The sequence below is a fragment of the Rhincodon typus genome, chromosome 1 (genome assembly GCF_021869965.1).
Source record: "Rhincodon typus isolate 14 chromosome 1, sRhiTyp1.1, whole genome shotgun sequence".
In the NCBI taxonomy this organism is placed as follows: Eukaryota; Metazoa; Chordata; class Chondrichthyes; order Orectolobiformes; family Rhincodontidae; genus Rhincodon; species Rhincodon typus.
In genome coordinates, this window is record NC_063332.1 from 86,322,617 (window position 1) to 86,339,553 (window position 16,937).

Genomic DNA, 16,937 nt, shown 5'->3' on the forward strand with positions numbered 1-16,937 from the left:
TAGATGAATGAATTATTTAGTTAGTCTGTTTTTGCTAGGACAGTAGACAAACACCGTGTTCCTTTCCAACAGTGATGTGGGGTATTGTACATTTTCTTGAGCCAAAAACAAAATTCTTTAAATCCAATAGAACAACACTTTACGGCAATGCAGCACTCCCTCAACACTATAGTGAAACATCAGTCGAGGTAATGTGCTCCAGCACACAGTGAGTTTGAATTCTTGATCTTCCAAACTGGTAGTAATCTATGTGCACCTATTGCAATTTTTGCTGGTTGCAATAGGGTGTTGTTTAAGGCTGTTCCCAGAAACCCTAAAACATTTGCCTTGGGATTTAGTTCTTAACTGGTAGTAATCTAAGCAACCAGCAACATAAATACTAGCCTACCACTCTGAGGCAAGAAATTATGAACTTTGTAGAGTTACTAAGACATTATGCAGTGCTAACTGAGGTTGCATTTAGTTTGTGATGTTGTGACACATATTAGAAAGACTGAAGTTTGAGCATCATTCCAAGCACTCAGCTAAGCTGCTGGGCAATTGGGATCCAGTCTGCAGAATCCTGAATATAACTATAAAAGCTGTGCCTTTGTATTGTAACTCCATTTGCTTCTAGGGGGGGTTGGGGGAGTTAAAGTTACTATATGCAAAGAAGCAAGTGCAGCTAAGTTAAAAGCAAATCACATCAGAACAAGATAGCTCAGTGGATCAGTGAAAATGTCTGCCTTAGGCTAACAGTTTGTCAACACAAATTTTTCTCCAAGATGATGCCATACCTGTTATGTATTCCAGCACTTTCAGTTTGAAGTAATCAACAACTTTGTTGATGCTCTAAAAGCATATAGATAGAAAATAATGGCACTGCAGATGAGGAGTCTGCCGGTCACCAGGAGAACACAACAGCAACAGCCACAGAAGAATTTCTGGTGATGGAATTTACCTTCCAGCCATCTGAAGAGACAGGAATTGACAGTTCCCAGCAATAGACAGTTCCCAGCAATACTGGCTCTGTTACAGCCACTCCAAGGCCGTAAGGAGCAGCACATGGCTGGAGGTGGTACTTGTGCCCCTCATTTGAGTGAAAATTACCTCAAAGAGATGTCAGTTGGAAAGTACTGGATCTGCAAACAATCTCTGGGAACCCAGGAACTGGTGAATGCAGGAGTCTCGGTGAGGGGGAGACTCAAAGATCCACTGCTTTGTTACCCTTTGAATGAAGAATATTTTCCTCATCTCATTCCTGAATGGACCACCCTGCATCCTGAGACTGTGTTCCCTGCTTCTAAACTTTCCTACAAGGAAAACCATCCTCACTGCATCTGGTTTGTCCAGCCCTGTTAGAATTTTATACAATTCAAATATTCCCTCCTTTATCTTTCTAAACTCTATCTAATACAGGTTAAAGTGAATCAATCTCTTCAATTTAGGATAGTCTTACCATCCCCATCAGCCAAGTGAACATCCACTCCACTCCCTCTATGGCAAATATACCCTTTCTAAAGAAGAGAAACTAAAAGTGCATGTAATACTCCAGGGATTGTCTTACCAAGACCCTGTGTGACTGCAGTAAGACATTGCTACTTCTGAACTCAAAGCTTTTTGCAATGAAGGTCAATATGACATCTGTCTAATTGTTGCTGTACTTGCCTGTACACTTTCAGTGACTGGTATACCAGGATACCTAGATCCTTATGTACGTCCACAGTTCTCAGTATATCACCATTTAAATAATACGCTGTCGTTCTGTTTTTCCAAAAGCGTAAAACTTCATTTTACCAAGTTGCACTGCACATTCTATGTTTAAGTGGATTTCCTCCAGATGCTCTGGTTTCCTCCCACAGTCCAAAGATGTGCAGGCTTGGTGGATTGGCCATGCTAAATTGCCCAGTGTCCAGGGATGTGCAGACTAGGTGGGTTAGCCCAGGGATAGGGTCATGTGTTTACACACACACAGAGCCTAAATCCCATTGAAGCCCCCTTACAACATTAGCAAACCAGATGTTTTGTTTTTAAAAAAGCAACAATAATTGACATTAGACTAGTTTTAATTCCAAATTTAATTTACCAAATTTGAATTTTTTTTCACCTGGCATAGTAGGATTGGAACTCGTGTCCCTAGAACATTAGCCCAAGGCTCTGGATTACTTCTCCAGTGACAGTACTACCATACTATCACATCCCTGATTCAAATATAGAATCATAGATCTTATCCCTAGATACTATGGGCAATTTTGCATGGCCATTCCACTTAACTTGCATATTTTTGGACTGTGGAAGGAAACTGGAGCACCTGGAGGAAACCCATGCAAACACGGGAAGAATGTGTAAACTCCATACAGACACCAAAGGGTGGAATTGAACCCAGGTCCCTGGAGCTGTGAGGCAGCAGTGCTAACCACTGAGCCAATGTGCAGCCCTATCTACAGGCATTCCTACCAAAATAATATGGTTTTAATCACAATTTTTGCATCCAAGCTATCAAGGTTAACAAATATTCTATCTCAACATTCATTTTCACTTGAGTTTGAAAATAAGACAGCCTTTGAACTGGTTATGTCACCAAAAAATACTTTATATTTTGAACAGGTCCCAGCTTCTGTTATATGTTCTGTTCCCCAAAAATAGGTTCAAATAATGGCATATCTAAGGAGCAAGAGGGCAGCTAAGGAAAAGGTAGGTCCACTCAAGGACAAAGGAAGGAATGTGTGTGTGGAGCTAGAGGAAATGTGAGAGGTCTTTAACAAATACTTTGCATTAGTATTCACCCAGAAGGAGGACTTGGTGGATGGAGAATCTCAGGAAGGGTATCTTGATATTCTGCACGTCAGTATATAAAAAAATGAAGTTGGGCGTATTAAAAAAAAAAGCGTTAAGGTAGACTAGTCCCTAGCACCTGATGGGGTCAATCCCAGAATACTAAGGAAGGTGAGGGAAGAAATTTCTGGGGCTTTGTACGAAATCTTTTGTCACAGGAGAGGTCCCAGAGAAATGGAGAATTGACAATGTTGTTCTTTTGCTTATGAAGGGCAATGGGAATAATCTGGGGAATTACAAGCCAGTGAGCCTTACATCAGTGGCAGGGAAATCATTGCAGAAAATTCGTGGGGGATTTACTCACATTTTGAAAAATATGGACTTATTAGCGATAGGCAGCATGGCTTTGTGCAAGGAAGGTTGTGTCTCAAACTTGATTGACCTTTTTTAAAAAAAGTGATAAAGACAATTGATGAGGGCAGAGCATGTTGTGTATATTGACTTTAGAAGAGCCTTTGACAAGGTCCTTCATGGTAGACGGATACAAAAAGGTGAAGTTACGTGGGATCCGTGGTGAACTAGTAAGATGGATACAAAACTGGCTTAGTCACAGAAGTCACAGTGGAATGATATCTTGCTGACTGGAGATCTGTGACCAGTAGTGCTCTACAGAGATCAGTGCTGGGGCCCCTGTTGATTGTAACATGTATAAATGATTTGGAGGAGAATGAGCGTGGCCTGATTAGTAAGTTTACGGATCACACAAAGATTGGGGAGCTGCAGATAGAGAGAGGACTACCAGAGGATGCAGCAGGAGATAGATAGGCTGGAGATGGGTGGAGAAATGGCAGATGGAGTTTAATCCAAATAAATGCTAGGTGATGTATTTTTGAAGATCTAATCCAGGAGTGAAGTATGCAGTAAATGGCAGAACTCTTAGTAGCATCAACATACAGAAGGATCTAGGTGCACATAGAAGAACTGAACTCCAGAAATGAAGTAAGATTAATTTCCCTTGACATCAACACACAATTTCAGTGAGCGCGGCTTGAATGAGCCCTAGCAAAACTGACGTCAATGGGCATCAGGGAGCATACTCTCCACTCGTTGAATTCATACTTAGCGGACAGGAAGATGGTTGAGATTGTTGGAGATTCTCAGTTCTAGGTCATCTCTCCAGGAGTTCCTCAGCATAGAGTCCTCAGTCCAACCATCCTCAACTACTTCATTAATGACCTTCCCTCCATTATAAAGGTCAAAAGTGGGGATGTTCACTAATGCACAATGTTCAGCATCATTTGTGATATTTTAGGTACTGAAGCAGTCCATATCCAAAAGTAGCAACACCTGGACAACATATTGAGATTGGGCTGAAGAGGGGCTAGTAACATTCATGTTACACAAGTGCCAGGCAATGACCATCTCTAACAACACAGAGTCTAACCATTGCCCCTGATGTTCAATGGCAGTATCATCAAGTCAAACTTCCACTGTCAATATCCTGAAGGCTATCCTGGCTGAAAATACTGAACTGGCCCAGCGTTGTAAATACCGTGACTATAAGCACAAGTCAGCGTTCAGACCACCTGGTGCAAACAATTCACTTCCTTATTGTCAAATGTCTGTCCACATCTACAAGGCACAAGGAACACTCCCTAGTTGCCTGGAGAGGTGCAGCCCCAAAGAAGCTCAATACCTTCCACGGCAGGGCAGTTACTTGATTGGCAGACCATCCATCACCTTTAACATTCACTCGGTCTACCACCGATGCTCTGTGGTAGCAGTATGCACCATCTACAAGGTGCACAGCAGCAACCTATAATGGCTTCTTCATCAGCACTTTCAAATCTCTGAATTCTACCACATAGAAGGACATCAGCAGCAGATATATGGGCATCATCTTCGATTAAATGCTCCAAGCCTAGCTTGGAACTATATCATTGTTTTTTTCACTGTGTCTGGATCAAAGTCATAGAAGCCTATTCCTAACAGCACTCTGACTGTACCTACACTGCACAGCTCACCACCAGGTCTTTTAGGGATAGGCAATAGATGGTGGCCTAGCCAACGACACTCTTCTCTAAAATTAATTTTATAAATTGATACCGACTATTTACGGGCCTTGCTGTTCTCTGGTACCTTGCTGTGCTGGCCACTGACTTGTGAGCCTTGTCAGTGTCTGACTGTATCACAAACTACATACAGGCACGGTTGAAAATCCTGAGTTTGTCTTAAACGAACACAAACATATGTAAAGTTCTGATGTGAATAGCTACCTAGTATACAAAGTACCTGCATTAGTGGGAGACAGTTGCTTAGCAATAATGCCACTGGACTAGCAATCTAGAGGCCTAATCTAATGCTGTGGGGTCATAGGTTCAAATTCCAGCAATTGATGGATCTTAATTCATTCCATAAAAATCAAGAATTTAAAGCTAGTCTAATTGTAACCATGGCAACTATTGTCAATCATTGTAAAAACCCAGTTCACTACCATCTTTTAGGGCACAAAATCTACCGTCCTAACCCAGTGTGGCCTATATGTGGCTGACAGTTAACATCCCTCTGAAACTGCCTAGCAACCCAGTAACATCCAAATGCTGTGAAAGAATAACAAGGGAAAGAAAAGGTTTGGAAACACCAGACAATACCCTCTTACCAGTAACCTGGTCAAGTTTATGAACAGGTACTGCTTCGTGTGGAATATCGTTGAGCAGCAGGCCTGTTGACAAATTGCAGTCATGTCAGCCATTTTAAGTGCACAAGAAACCACAGTACGCACATTCATAAAACTTAACCGCATGTTTTCTAATATTCAGGCAAATTAAGTATTATAAGACCCCCAAAACTCCATGTTGAAGAATTTAAAGGCATTCATTCATTCAGTCAGTCAGTCGTGATCAACTAAGCTGCCAATGTTTTGACGGGTAAAATCAAATGATAAAACTGGATCTTGTGGCATTAGAATTTAAGGTTGATAGGAGCACAGGATGTGGAACAGATGTTTCCTTTAGTTAGTCAGTCAGCCCCACACAACAGATTGGAACCACACCAATTGTAAAACCAGATTTTACAGGCATTGTCATTTCTTCCAACAAATGGTGCAAACCCATCATGCACATTTTGTACCCACTAGTTGAAATATATTCTCTCTATTTATAAATAAAATGAAAGGTGCTCATTCTAAGTTATACACAGTTACATGCCGCACGAGCTGGAAATGAATTCAGCCTGAAATTTGAGTCTCTGCTGTTTAGTTTGGGATACATCCAACCAAATCCAAGCTAAGTTTAGTCCCACATGCTCTCCCTTAAATTCCCAAATACACTGCTCAGATACAGTGCCTTTTTGTTAGGATCAGAAAGCTAACAGCAGCATATAACAGAAAGAACACAAGCAGACACATGGTCCTTTGTTAATTCTACTCTTAAAAACATTTTTTTTTAGTGAGACCCTGAGACCTTGCCTCCCTTTTATGCACACCACTCTCCACAAAGTATTATGCAAGGCTTCCATAGGAGATAATTAGATGGCTAGAACAGTATACAGAGGAAGGTGGCCAAAACACCTATTTTACTAAAACATCCCAATATTTTTGAACATATCATTAACTTTGGTATAATGTTTTGAACAGTTCGAAGCTGTAAAAGGAACTAATTGAAAGAAATTTGCCTCAAAAATCACAGCTTTGAATCCCATGCCAAACACAAACAAAAAGCAGGAGCAAATTACTGCAGATGTTGGAATCTGTACTGAAAGCAACAAATGCTAGAGATCACAGTGGGTCAGGCAGTATCCATGGAGAGCTTGCTACGATCACAAACAAAAAGCAAATTGCTATCTGCTTTGATGCAGGTTTAGAGTTTTCGTCTCACCAGCTCTGATACTAGTTGTTTTAGTGATATCTCGTTCGAGGAGCTGAGCCACAGTGAAAGGGGTGCTTTCAGCCACAGTACCTGGAATAAGCAATGGAAAGCTGCCAGCCATTTCTCTGAACATTCAGCCTGCCTTAACAAGTTAGAGATTCTTGGCCTGGACGACAAGAAGGATCACAAGCTGCAGCAACTATCTCAACAAGTTAACACACACTGCTGTTTGATATTGCCAATACTGTGGAATTTGTTCCTTTTAAATCCCCACACCCCCTCTAAGAGGTAACCAAACCAAAATACCACACAGAGGTGCTCGAAAAGAATTGAGTGCGAGTCAATGGAGAGACGATGAACAGCTTGTTTAAATACGTGGGTTTTATGCAGGGTCTTGGAGAAGACAGAGTTCGAGAAGCAAAAGGATTCAGAGCAAATTAGAGAATGAACCTGGCGACTCAAGCCATAAATGTCATCCATCGGGGGTGACAGTGAGGGATTATAAAGAACTTGGATTTAAGGAGAACGGAGTGCTTTAAATGCAGCTGGGGGTTGGGGAGAGATGGGGTGCAAAGGTTAGGGCTACGAAAGGGATTTAAAACAGTGAGATGAGAATGTTTTGTTTTGAATGTTATGTATCAAAGATGAGCAATAGCTAGATCCCACAGCATTCAAAACAGGGTTTTCATAGACCAAAGCATAAGCAAAGACTTCCCTTTTGAACCAAAAGTAATTAAGAGTTACTTCAGCACACCTCTATATCTCATTTGCTCAATTCAATGTGATAAATTATGCTCCTGGAAAGCATCTCAGGTTACAGGTTCAAGACATTATATCAATACAAACTGTTGTCCCAATGCTGCTTTATTCTTTATTTCCTGTAGATCTGATTTTTTTTTGGTAATGCCTTGTTGGGTTGCAACCCCTGAATATTTGGAAGTTAAATTGAGACAGTAGGTGGACTACTTTCAGCCAACATTGTGAACTGCCATTATGCAAAATCATAAAGATGACCTAATCTTTCACCTCCAATGATGTAACATCCCATACTCTACATTCCTCTTCCAGTTTAAATAATCAAATACAGTCATGTGCTACTGAATAGGTTTTCAAGTCAAATAACCCACAGAGGCTCCACATTAATTTTACTACTTTATATATAAATGTCTCTAAGCCCTCATTCCTTCCCACTATGCAAAGACTCTTCTATATTCCAGGTCGGATTCTCTGCTCATAATTAAGCTAGAATACCTCATCTCTCTCCCTACACCCCCATCACTATCCAAATAATGACAAAGCCTTCCATCATTACCACGCAGCAGCACCGAACTCCTTTGCTGATCTCCTCTCATTGAAAAGCCTCCTCAAAGCCTTGAATTTGACCTTGGTTCCAGTCACCTCCCCCAGTTTTTACACTGCATCTAGTTTTCCAAACTCTTGAATGATAAACTTCTGAGACATTTTGATTCATTTAAGTTAAGTTGTTCAGTAAATTGTTGCTAAGCAAAATTTATGAATGATGTATTTTCCATTGCAGATGCTGGTCTCAATTAGTGAGTATTTAGAGACACAATTATTCTTTTAGAAAGTATCAATGCATCTCAAATGACCAGAGATAAGGGGAAAGACTATATTTGTTTCTGTACTGGTATCAATGTCATCCTTGGTCCCTGACTGGAAATGCCCAGGGCTGTCCAGTGTCAGCTCACCGAAATCAGGATGGCGACTGAGCATATTATCTACTTATCTCCAATACACATGAAAGACGTGCACAGAGGAACTTTGCAGAGAATCAAAATATATGATATTAATAGCAATATACTATGAAATAAATGAAGAAACTTTAAATCAAAAGTAATTTTCTTTTGTATGCGACGTTAACCAAAGCTAATTTCAGCAGAAAATCAAAATTAGACCCTGAACTGAAAACCCATTGCCATTTGAAGCAAAAATAAAAAATTTTAGTTGAGCTTCAAGTTTCGATTTTGAAAGCAAATTTTAAATGCAAGAAATATTTGCAAGTAGTAGAAACAAAGTTAATTGCACGTGAGTACTACAGAGGTACAACCATTCCAGGCTCCCTATAGTGTACCTTCTACACCTGGTTAGGTTGTTCACTCCTGACCCACGTTATGAGACTAGTGTCCATTTTTAGTTCCATTATTAGGCAACAACAGCTAGGCAGACTCTGAAGAAAACTTACAGGCCCAAGACAACAAAATGTATACATTTATATGCAAAAGCAAAACACTAAAAGTTGTTAATAATACAGCTCTAACACCTGAGAGCTCAGTATGTACACAGCAAGTTAAACAAAAGAGAAATGTGTATAACGGTAGAGATGATGATAAATGTTTTATAATCGCCTTACCTTTGCCACCCAGCTAAACAATGGTGTCATTCCACAAGTTATCAGCTACCCGTCTCTTTGAAAGGGTGCTGTTAAACATACACCTTTAGCTACATTGGTCCAGACATAAGCTTTCCTTACACACTATACTAACTATAAAGTACTGGCAGTCCACATTGCAGTTTGCACACATCCCAGCCTTAATTATTGTGAGGTCATCATCCAGTCTCCCCACCCTCGCCTTTCACAATCAGACTTTCAGTAATCTTTTCAGCTGCACTTTGTAGACTGAATGTGCTGAGGCCTGAGAGAACACACCCGCCCATACTGAGTGGCTCAACCAACAGAGCACTCTGCACATTCATCACGAAGCTTGTGAAATGTGGAAGTTCTTGCTTGACAGCTTTGTGTAAATACATGTAGGCAGATACAATTCAAAGAAATCTGCTGGTAAACAGTGCTGGCTTTAAAACAGTACTGACAGTCCTGTACCTGACGATCATCCTTTAAAATACCTCCAAAGTGAAGGAAATTAAATCCTTGGTTTCACTGTGGAGATTTTTTTTCTAAAAAAGGGAGAAAACAAGGTTTTGATCACCCAAGGTAATAGAATTTAAAACAAATGACATGCCTTGAACTTATCTATCAAATGGAAGGAACTTTGTCTTCTGATTATCTTTACACCTCTCAGTCTACAGGTTTTTTAAAAAGTTGTCTGTTTTAATTACCCGAGGAGCTGTACTGAAATTCTTCATGGATCTTGAATAATGGATTACACCGACAGATTCTAGAAGGAATCTCCGGTTTCAAATTTAAGATCAATACGTGAAGCTAGATCAAAGGAGGTGGACAGTACCACAGCCAGGTTTCCCCTCTGCAAATCACTAACGTGGCTCCTGGCTGAAACAAAACTAATCCTCCTAACTTTTGGCCAAAATAAACTCAACAAATTTACTTAGTGTCTCAATTGTCTCCAAGGATGCACTTATTGTGAGCTAGGTCAGTATTTATCACCTGTCTCAAATTGCCCTTCGTAAGGTCGTGGTGAACCACCTTAACTGGTACAGTATAATGGTGTAGCTCAACTCACAGTGCCGTTAGGAATTTTATCTGGGCTTCTGACCCAATATCAGTCAGTCAATCGGTGAGCGAGCGAGCGAGCGAATGAACGAATGGATGAATATAGTTCAAAGTCAGGATGGTGTCTGGATTGAAGGGAAACTTACAGTGGATGAAGTTCCCAGGTGTCTGCTGCCCTGGTCTTTCCAGGTGGTGGAGGTCGTGAGTTTGGAAGGTGCTTGAAAGGAACTACACGTTGGAAGCTTATAGTCCAAGCAATTAAGACAGGAGGGAACAAAACTGAAGGGAGATTTCATTTTGTCGTGTAAAGGGTTAATGTTTTTGCAAGCTTCCTGCAATAGTACAAAGGTGTTTGTGGATGGGAAGAAAGTCCTGCCCATCCCGCTGAAAGCTATGGGTACAGTCACAGCGGTCTGCTTTCACTTTAAAAAAACTCGCATTCAAATAACACAAAGTGAGTGCTTTCAAAACAATCACTGTATGAGGGTTTCTGTTGGAGGATGTCGGTATTAGCCAATATTAGAGAGCTAACATCACTGCTAATGGGCAATGTGAGCACTTCATATTTGACACAGGAGCTGGAGTGACCTTAAATGGCTGAAAAACATTAACCTGCAGGCCTCAGCTTTTAAACTACCAGGCCCAGGACCTCACAGAAAAGAAGGTCAGCTTCAAGTAATGTTACAACATAAAGGCAAAGAAATTAAAACATTGTATTGTCACTCACAACCAGTTTTTTTCCCTGCTAAGCTTACACAGGTCTCAACCTCATGCCGAAAGTGGAAGCAGTCAGCCAGGAACAAGTTTAAATAGAGATTCCCAAAACACTTCAGAGACCTGGGGGAACAGAATACTGCACACCACATGACACAAAAAACAGATGCCAAATCCACCTGCTTCTTCACAGCCAGGAAGGTGCCACACTTATTTCCATACACACTACCAATGGAATTTCAGGATGTGCTCCATCAAGGGTTTAATTTAAAAGGCTTATAGCCACATGGCACTCTGCTAAGTTACCAGCTTCCAAACCAAATGGATCCATCAGAATTTGAGTTGACTTAATACATTTGGAGTAAGAAAGTGCAATGAGAGATTCAATCTAAGGTGCCTGTAATTGAGAGCCTATTGAACCCAACTAATAGAACACAATCTTCACCAAGGTTTGTCCAATCAGCAGCTTTTACTGACTTGCCTTAGCTGAGGAGCGCAGACTGCTAAACATGTTCACAACATTCTCACCATGTGGCTTTTGGGGGTCACATCATGCCCCAGATGTTCCAACAATGTCCACTATAGTAGATTTAATTACCCTTCTAGTTTCTTCAAATCTTTTATTTTTGGTTATTGTCATAGTGGGCCGAATGGCGGTTTTTGTTATTTGTTATTTTAATAACAAAGCCATATTTAAATATAGCTAGGTGTGGAGCTGGATGAACACAGCAGGCCAAGCAGCATCAGAGGGGCAGGAAAGCTGACATTTTAGGTCTGGACCCTTCCTCAGAAAAGCTTCATCCCCATTAGGACTAGCTTCTGAAAAGTTAACTGGTCAAGAAGGGAAATGTGCAAACTGGCATTTGTGCTCAACTATAGATTTAGAAGAAAACCCTTATAAATCTCTCAATCCTCTAATACCAATTTCAAAACATGGATATCAGTCTGTTAAACACCAGTAACCCCATGTTACAGTATTCTGAACAATGCCCTCTAATCAGTATTATCAATGATCATTATGAAGAACGGTTATGGCAGTCCCATGAGCTCTCTGTCCGGAGGTCCTCCCAAGGATTTCCAGGGACATCCGAGAGTTTCCAAACGTCAGGCTAGGGTGCAACAAGCTGTATGGTGGCCAGGATTCCTTCATGTTCCCTCAAGGACATGGCCTCCAACTGTGCCACTCATGGACTGCAGCAGAAAGCAGCACTTTTTGCCTCCTTGTTTCCAGCCAGTACATGGGAATGCCATGGGATTGATCAATGTGAACATAAAGAGATGGCTTTTCCCTTCCGGAAAGAGAGTTATCCCAATGGATCAAGGTCCAGAAGCTCTATCCACTCACTTTAAAATGTGTTATAATAAATCAAAGGCCTTTTTTTCCACATATGGAATCCTGGATGTTATTATTCGTGCATTGACCAGAATTAAGGGGATCAAGGTTACGGAGAGAAAGCAGGAGAATGGGGTTGAGGAACTGATCAGCCATGATTGAATGGCAGAGCAGACTCAATGGGCTGAATGGCCTAATTTCTGCTCCTATATCTTATGGTCTTAATTAGTCATTGACTGTTTGTGATTCATTGCTGGTTCTATAAGACCATTACATATCGGAACAGAATTAGGCCATTCAGTGCATTGAATCTGCTATTCCATTCTATCATGACTGATATGTTTCTCAATACCATTCTCCTGCATTCTCTCCATATCCTTAATCCCCTAACTAATCAAGAACTTATCTCCCTCTGCCTTAAATATACTCAATGACTTGGCTTCTGCAGCCTTGTGTGGCAATGAGGTCCACAGATAAACCAACGGCTAGCTGACAAAATTCCACTTCATCTCAGTTTTAAATGGTCAAACCTTTACTCTGACGATGCGACCTTGGGTCTTAGTCATCATCTCTATGTCCACTCTATCCAGGCCTCTTTGTATTCTGTAAGTTTCAATAACATTGCCCCTCATCCTTCTAAATTCATCGAGTACTGAACCAGAATCCGCAACGACTCCTTGCATGATAAGCCTTTCATCCCTGCGATCATTCTTGTCAACCTCCTCTGGACCTGCTCCAAGGCCAGCACATACTTCCTCAGATAAGGGACTCAAAATTGCTCCCAACATTTCAAATGCAGACTGACCAGAGCCTTATACAGCTTCAGCAGTACATCCCTGCTTTTATATTCTAACCCTCTTAAAATGAATGCTAACATTGCATTTGCCTTCCTAACTGCCAACTGAACCTGCAGGTTAACTTGAACTAAGATTCCCAAGTCCCCTTGTGCTTCAGATTTCTGAAGCCTTTCCCCATTTGGAAAGGAGTCTAACTCCCTAGTCTTCCTACAAAAGTGCATAACCTCACACTTTCCCACATTCTATTCTATCTGCCATTTCTTTGCCTACTCTCCTAGCCTGTCCAAGTCTTTCTGCAGCCTCCCTGACTTCCTCAACATGACCTTCCCTCCACCTATTTTTTGCATCATATGGATATGTAATGGGGATAGATTCACTGAGGTAATCTCAAACTAATGGTGGAGCCACAAACAGGACATGTATCATGAAAAGCCTCATGGGGATGAATGAAGATTTTCATTTAGCCCTGCTCAACTAGGACTCTACCGCATTACAGATTGGCTTTGTTCGATGCTAGCTATTCATGGGCTAATGGCTCCAAATTCAATATCCCTCCCTTTCTCTGTACTAATGCAAAGCCTCATGCCACAGAACCCACAGAACCCGTAACATGTTCTTTTTTCTGACATACATTACAAAGCAAGCCAAGCTCCCAATTTCAACCAGAGACACAAGGCTCACAATCTGCTCATACTGGAAAAGGCAGTGAGAGTTGGTTCAGGGAGCAGCTGTGTGGTGAGGGCACCATGACTACAGGGCTTGAACAATGAAGACCCTGCCTTGTCTGAACATCAAATGGAGTTGTTCAAAGGAAAAAAAGCCACGAGGCCTTAATTTCACTAGAAACAAGCCAATAGCTGAACAGGCTGCATACCCTAATCCTCAGGAGGAAACTGAAAATATAGTCATTAGGCAATGGATGAACCAACTCAAAGGAGGAATTTGGAATGCACAGTTCCTTCACAACTGAATAAAAGAAAAGAAAAGAACTTTGTACACACTCAGGGATATTTGAGAAGACACGCAGCAGACTTTCCCTGTGAAACACAGACATTGTGGGCTTAGGGGTGTGCAGTGTAGGACAATATAGAAATAGTAAAATGGGTTAAAGTCTTGGGGTTAGAAGTAACTACGTCTTCACACTAAGAATACTCACTGAGCATGTACATAAGGAAATATGTTATAATTACATCAGATCACAAGACACTGGAATCAGAATAACTAGGATTCCAGAGATGTCCTCTCTTACTAACTCTTTGGAGACCGCTACGCAGCACAAGTGCAGATTGTGAGCCTCTACATCCTTAATATATGAACACATGACATTACTGAATGGAAACTGATCCTTTGAGTCATGCCTTCTATAATCCATGGAGAATCTAACCGCCCACAGTTCATTTCTCCAGATATTAAAAAGGAGGCTTAAAAGTCTGCATAAATGCTACCTAGTCAACAAAATTCTCAACATTACCCAAAGCTTAGCTGTTCTCCTTCACAGACTATCTGCTACACTGGTCACCGTTCCTGAAGCTACACTGGATGAATTGCAAAGTCAACAAGGTCAGCTGATCATCTGTATGTTACAATGTGGTTTGCTATTTAAAATTTTCACCTGATAGCTGAACGGCCATATGCTGTCCTCTTTAAACATACCAACCAAGGGGACTCCAGTCCCTTCTGTTAGCCGGTCTCAACCAAAGTTATGGTAGGAGGACTACAGTCTACATCAATGCCACCGGTTCGAAAGTGGTTGGGGAGGTAGTGATGTAAACCCAGCATGTTGCCAGGGTTTCTGATTCTAGTCGCTGTTGGTTAAAAGGCAGGGTAAGGCTCAGCTCGACTGCCTGCCCAACCAAGTGAAATGTGCTCAGGTACAGTCTCTATTCACACTTGAAGAATGACCACTAACATAACAGTTCAAGAACGTATGGGCTTAAAAATAACAAAACAAGCCCCATACAAAAGGTGCCATAGAACAGTTTGCCCAACAACTATACTCCCTTCTAAGGGAAAAGGACACAAGGGAAACAAAAATTGAGGCAGATTTTAAATAAATACTAATAGATTTATGTGGCATTACTAAAAGTCAGCCAGCAATAAGTTTCATCCTGCTCAATGTACAATATAAACGTCTGGGCAACTGATCTATTGTGATTTAGTCAAAGCACCTTTTATTACACAGTATTCCGTGAACTCTGGCAATATATTCAGCTTGAATTGTATCCATACTTCAACAGATACTACAAATATGTGACCTTGGTGATTATTTGTGTAATAATGAATTCTATTTCTTGTTTTACCAAAATACGAATATCTTTGAGGTTGTGGACGACAAGAAGCAGGATATGTACTTTTTTTTTGAGGGGGGGGTGATATCGCGGTTGTAATTACGTGTTTAGATAGTCCTGGGGATCAGAGCAGCGTAGGCTAAAGTACAGACACAGGAAGTAAGCCTTTCCTAAGAAACTACAAGAGTACTGCCTTGGAAATCTGTAAATAGTGGAATGGGAAAGGGTTTGTACTTTCTCTTGGGGGTGGGGGGAGACAGGTTTTGAAGGGGGAAAAGAAAAATACATAAGACAAGCAAAACCAAAACAAACAGGAGATAGCAAGAACTGCAGATGCTGGAGTCAGAGACAACACAGTGTGGAATTGGAGGAACACAGCAGGTCACTCAGCATCAGAGGAGCAGGAAAGTTGACGTTTCAGGTCGGGACCCTTCTTCAGAAATGAGGAGGAGTAAGGCAGCTGGGAAATAAAGACAGAGAGGAGGGGTGGGGCTGGGAAAGGTAGGTGGGATGGTGATAGGTGAATGCAAGTAGGGAGTGGTGGAGATTGGTCGGCAGGAAGGGTAGGGCGGATAGGTGGGAAAGAAGATGGACAGGTTGTGGCGGAGGATGGGTGGGGCTGGAGAAAGGTAGGTGGAAACGTGATAGGTTGCATGCAGGTAGGGCACAGTGGGGATTGGTCAGGAAGAATATGGACAGGTTGTGTCAGGTCAAGGAAGCGGGGGTGCGAGGGAGGGTTGGACATGGGATGAGGCCATGTGTGGGAAAGTTTTAAAACTGGTGAATTCTATGCTTAGGCCATCGGGCTGTAGGTTCCCGAGGCAGAATATGAGGTATTGCTCCTCCAGTTTCTGGGTGGCATCACTGTGGACTGGAGGAGGCCCAGGATGGACAGGTCATCCAGAGAGTGGGAGGGGGGAGTTAAAATGGTTGGCAACTGAAAGGTGTTGTCATCTGTCGCATACAGGGTGCGGGTGCTCGACTAAACAGCCTCAAGTCTATGCTTGGTCTCAACGTACAGGAGGCCACATTGGGAGCAGCGGATACAGTAGATCAAGTTAGCAGATATACAGGTGGACCCCTGTCAGATAAAGTTTGTTGGAGGTGGGAGAAGAGTCTTGTTCAGGAAGAGCTGTGATCTTCACATTGTTCAGGTGGGTGATGAGTTACCCATGAGCTGGGAAGGCCAGCGCTGGAGTGTGAATACCATTGTGTGATGATACGTCTACGATGTAGATTGCATTGAGATGTTGATTTCAAACTAGATGCAATAAGATGTGGGTTACTACTGCAAAGGTGGTTTTTAAAAAAATGTCAGAAAGTCATTCTGCAACAGTGACCTAAATGTACGAGTTCCAAAGTAATACATGATTTCAGTCAAGTGCTTGGCAGATCCCTGTGGTGTTAATCAAATAGGGTGTTTATACTTCTATGTTTAAGATAGGCAGAGTAAACCAAACAAATCTATTTATTTAGTTTTATTTCAGTTCAGAAGAAAACAGTTTTGCTCAATAAGGTCAGGTTTTCTCTTGTCACTCAAGGAAACCGATCATTGCAGGGAGAGATTTTTTCTACCTTCAAAACCAGGAGAATTCGTGACGGAAACTTCAAGCTGTTAGGCCATCAGAATTACAAAAAAGGTTGATACTATCAGCTTTATGATTCTTAGCCAAGTCTGAGTCCGAGTCTGTCTTTACAGATCTAGAAAGAGAAACTGGAAGGAACCAGTTAAGTCAAAACTTAAAGAGCTCTGAT

General features: G+C 41.5%; 1 protein-coding gene across 4 annotated transcripts in view; it reads right to left on the reverse strand.

The window, feature by feature from the left end:
• The window catches only part of tbc1d1 (TBC1 (tre-2/USP6, BUB2, cdc16) domain family, member 1), a 247,611-nt gene that overhangs the window by 165,318 nt on the left and 65,356 nt on the right, over nucleotides 1-16,937 (reverse strand). The window contains exon 1 of one of the 4 annotated variants that reach the window (XM_048600734.1): nucleotides 8,992-9,124. The exons of the other annotated variants lie outside the window; for them this stretch is intronic. Within the exon in view, the coding sequence (XP_048456691.1) occupies nucleotides 8,992-9,021 (30 nt within the window). The 5' untranslated portion in view covers nucleotides 9,022-9,124. Of the gene's footprint in view, nucleotides 1-8,991; nucleotides 9,125-16,937 lie in introns of those variants that run through there. 4 annotated transcript variants of the gene reach the window in all.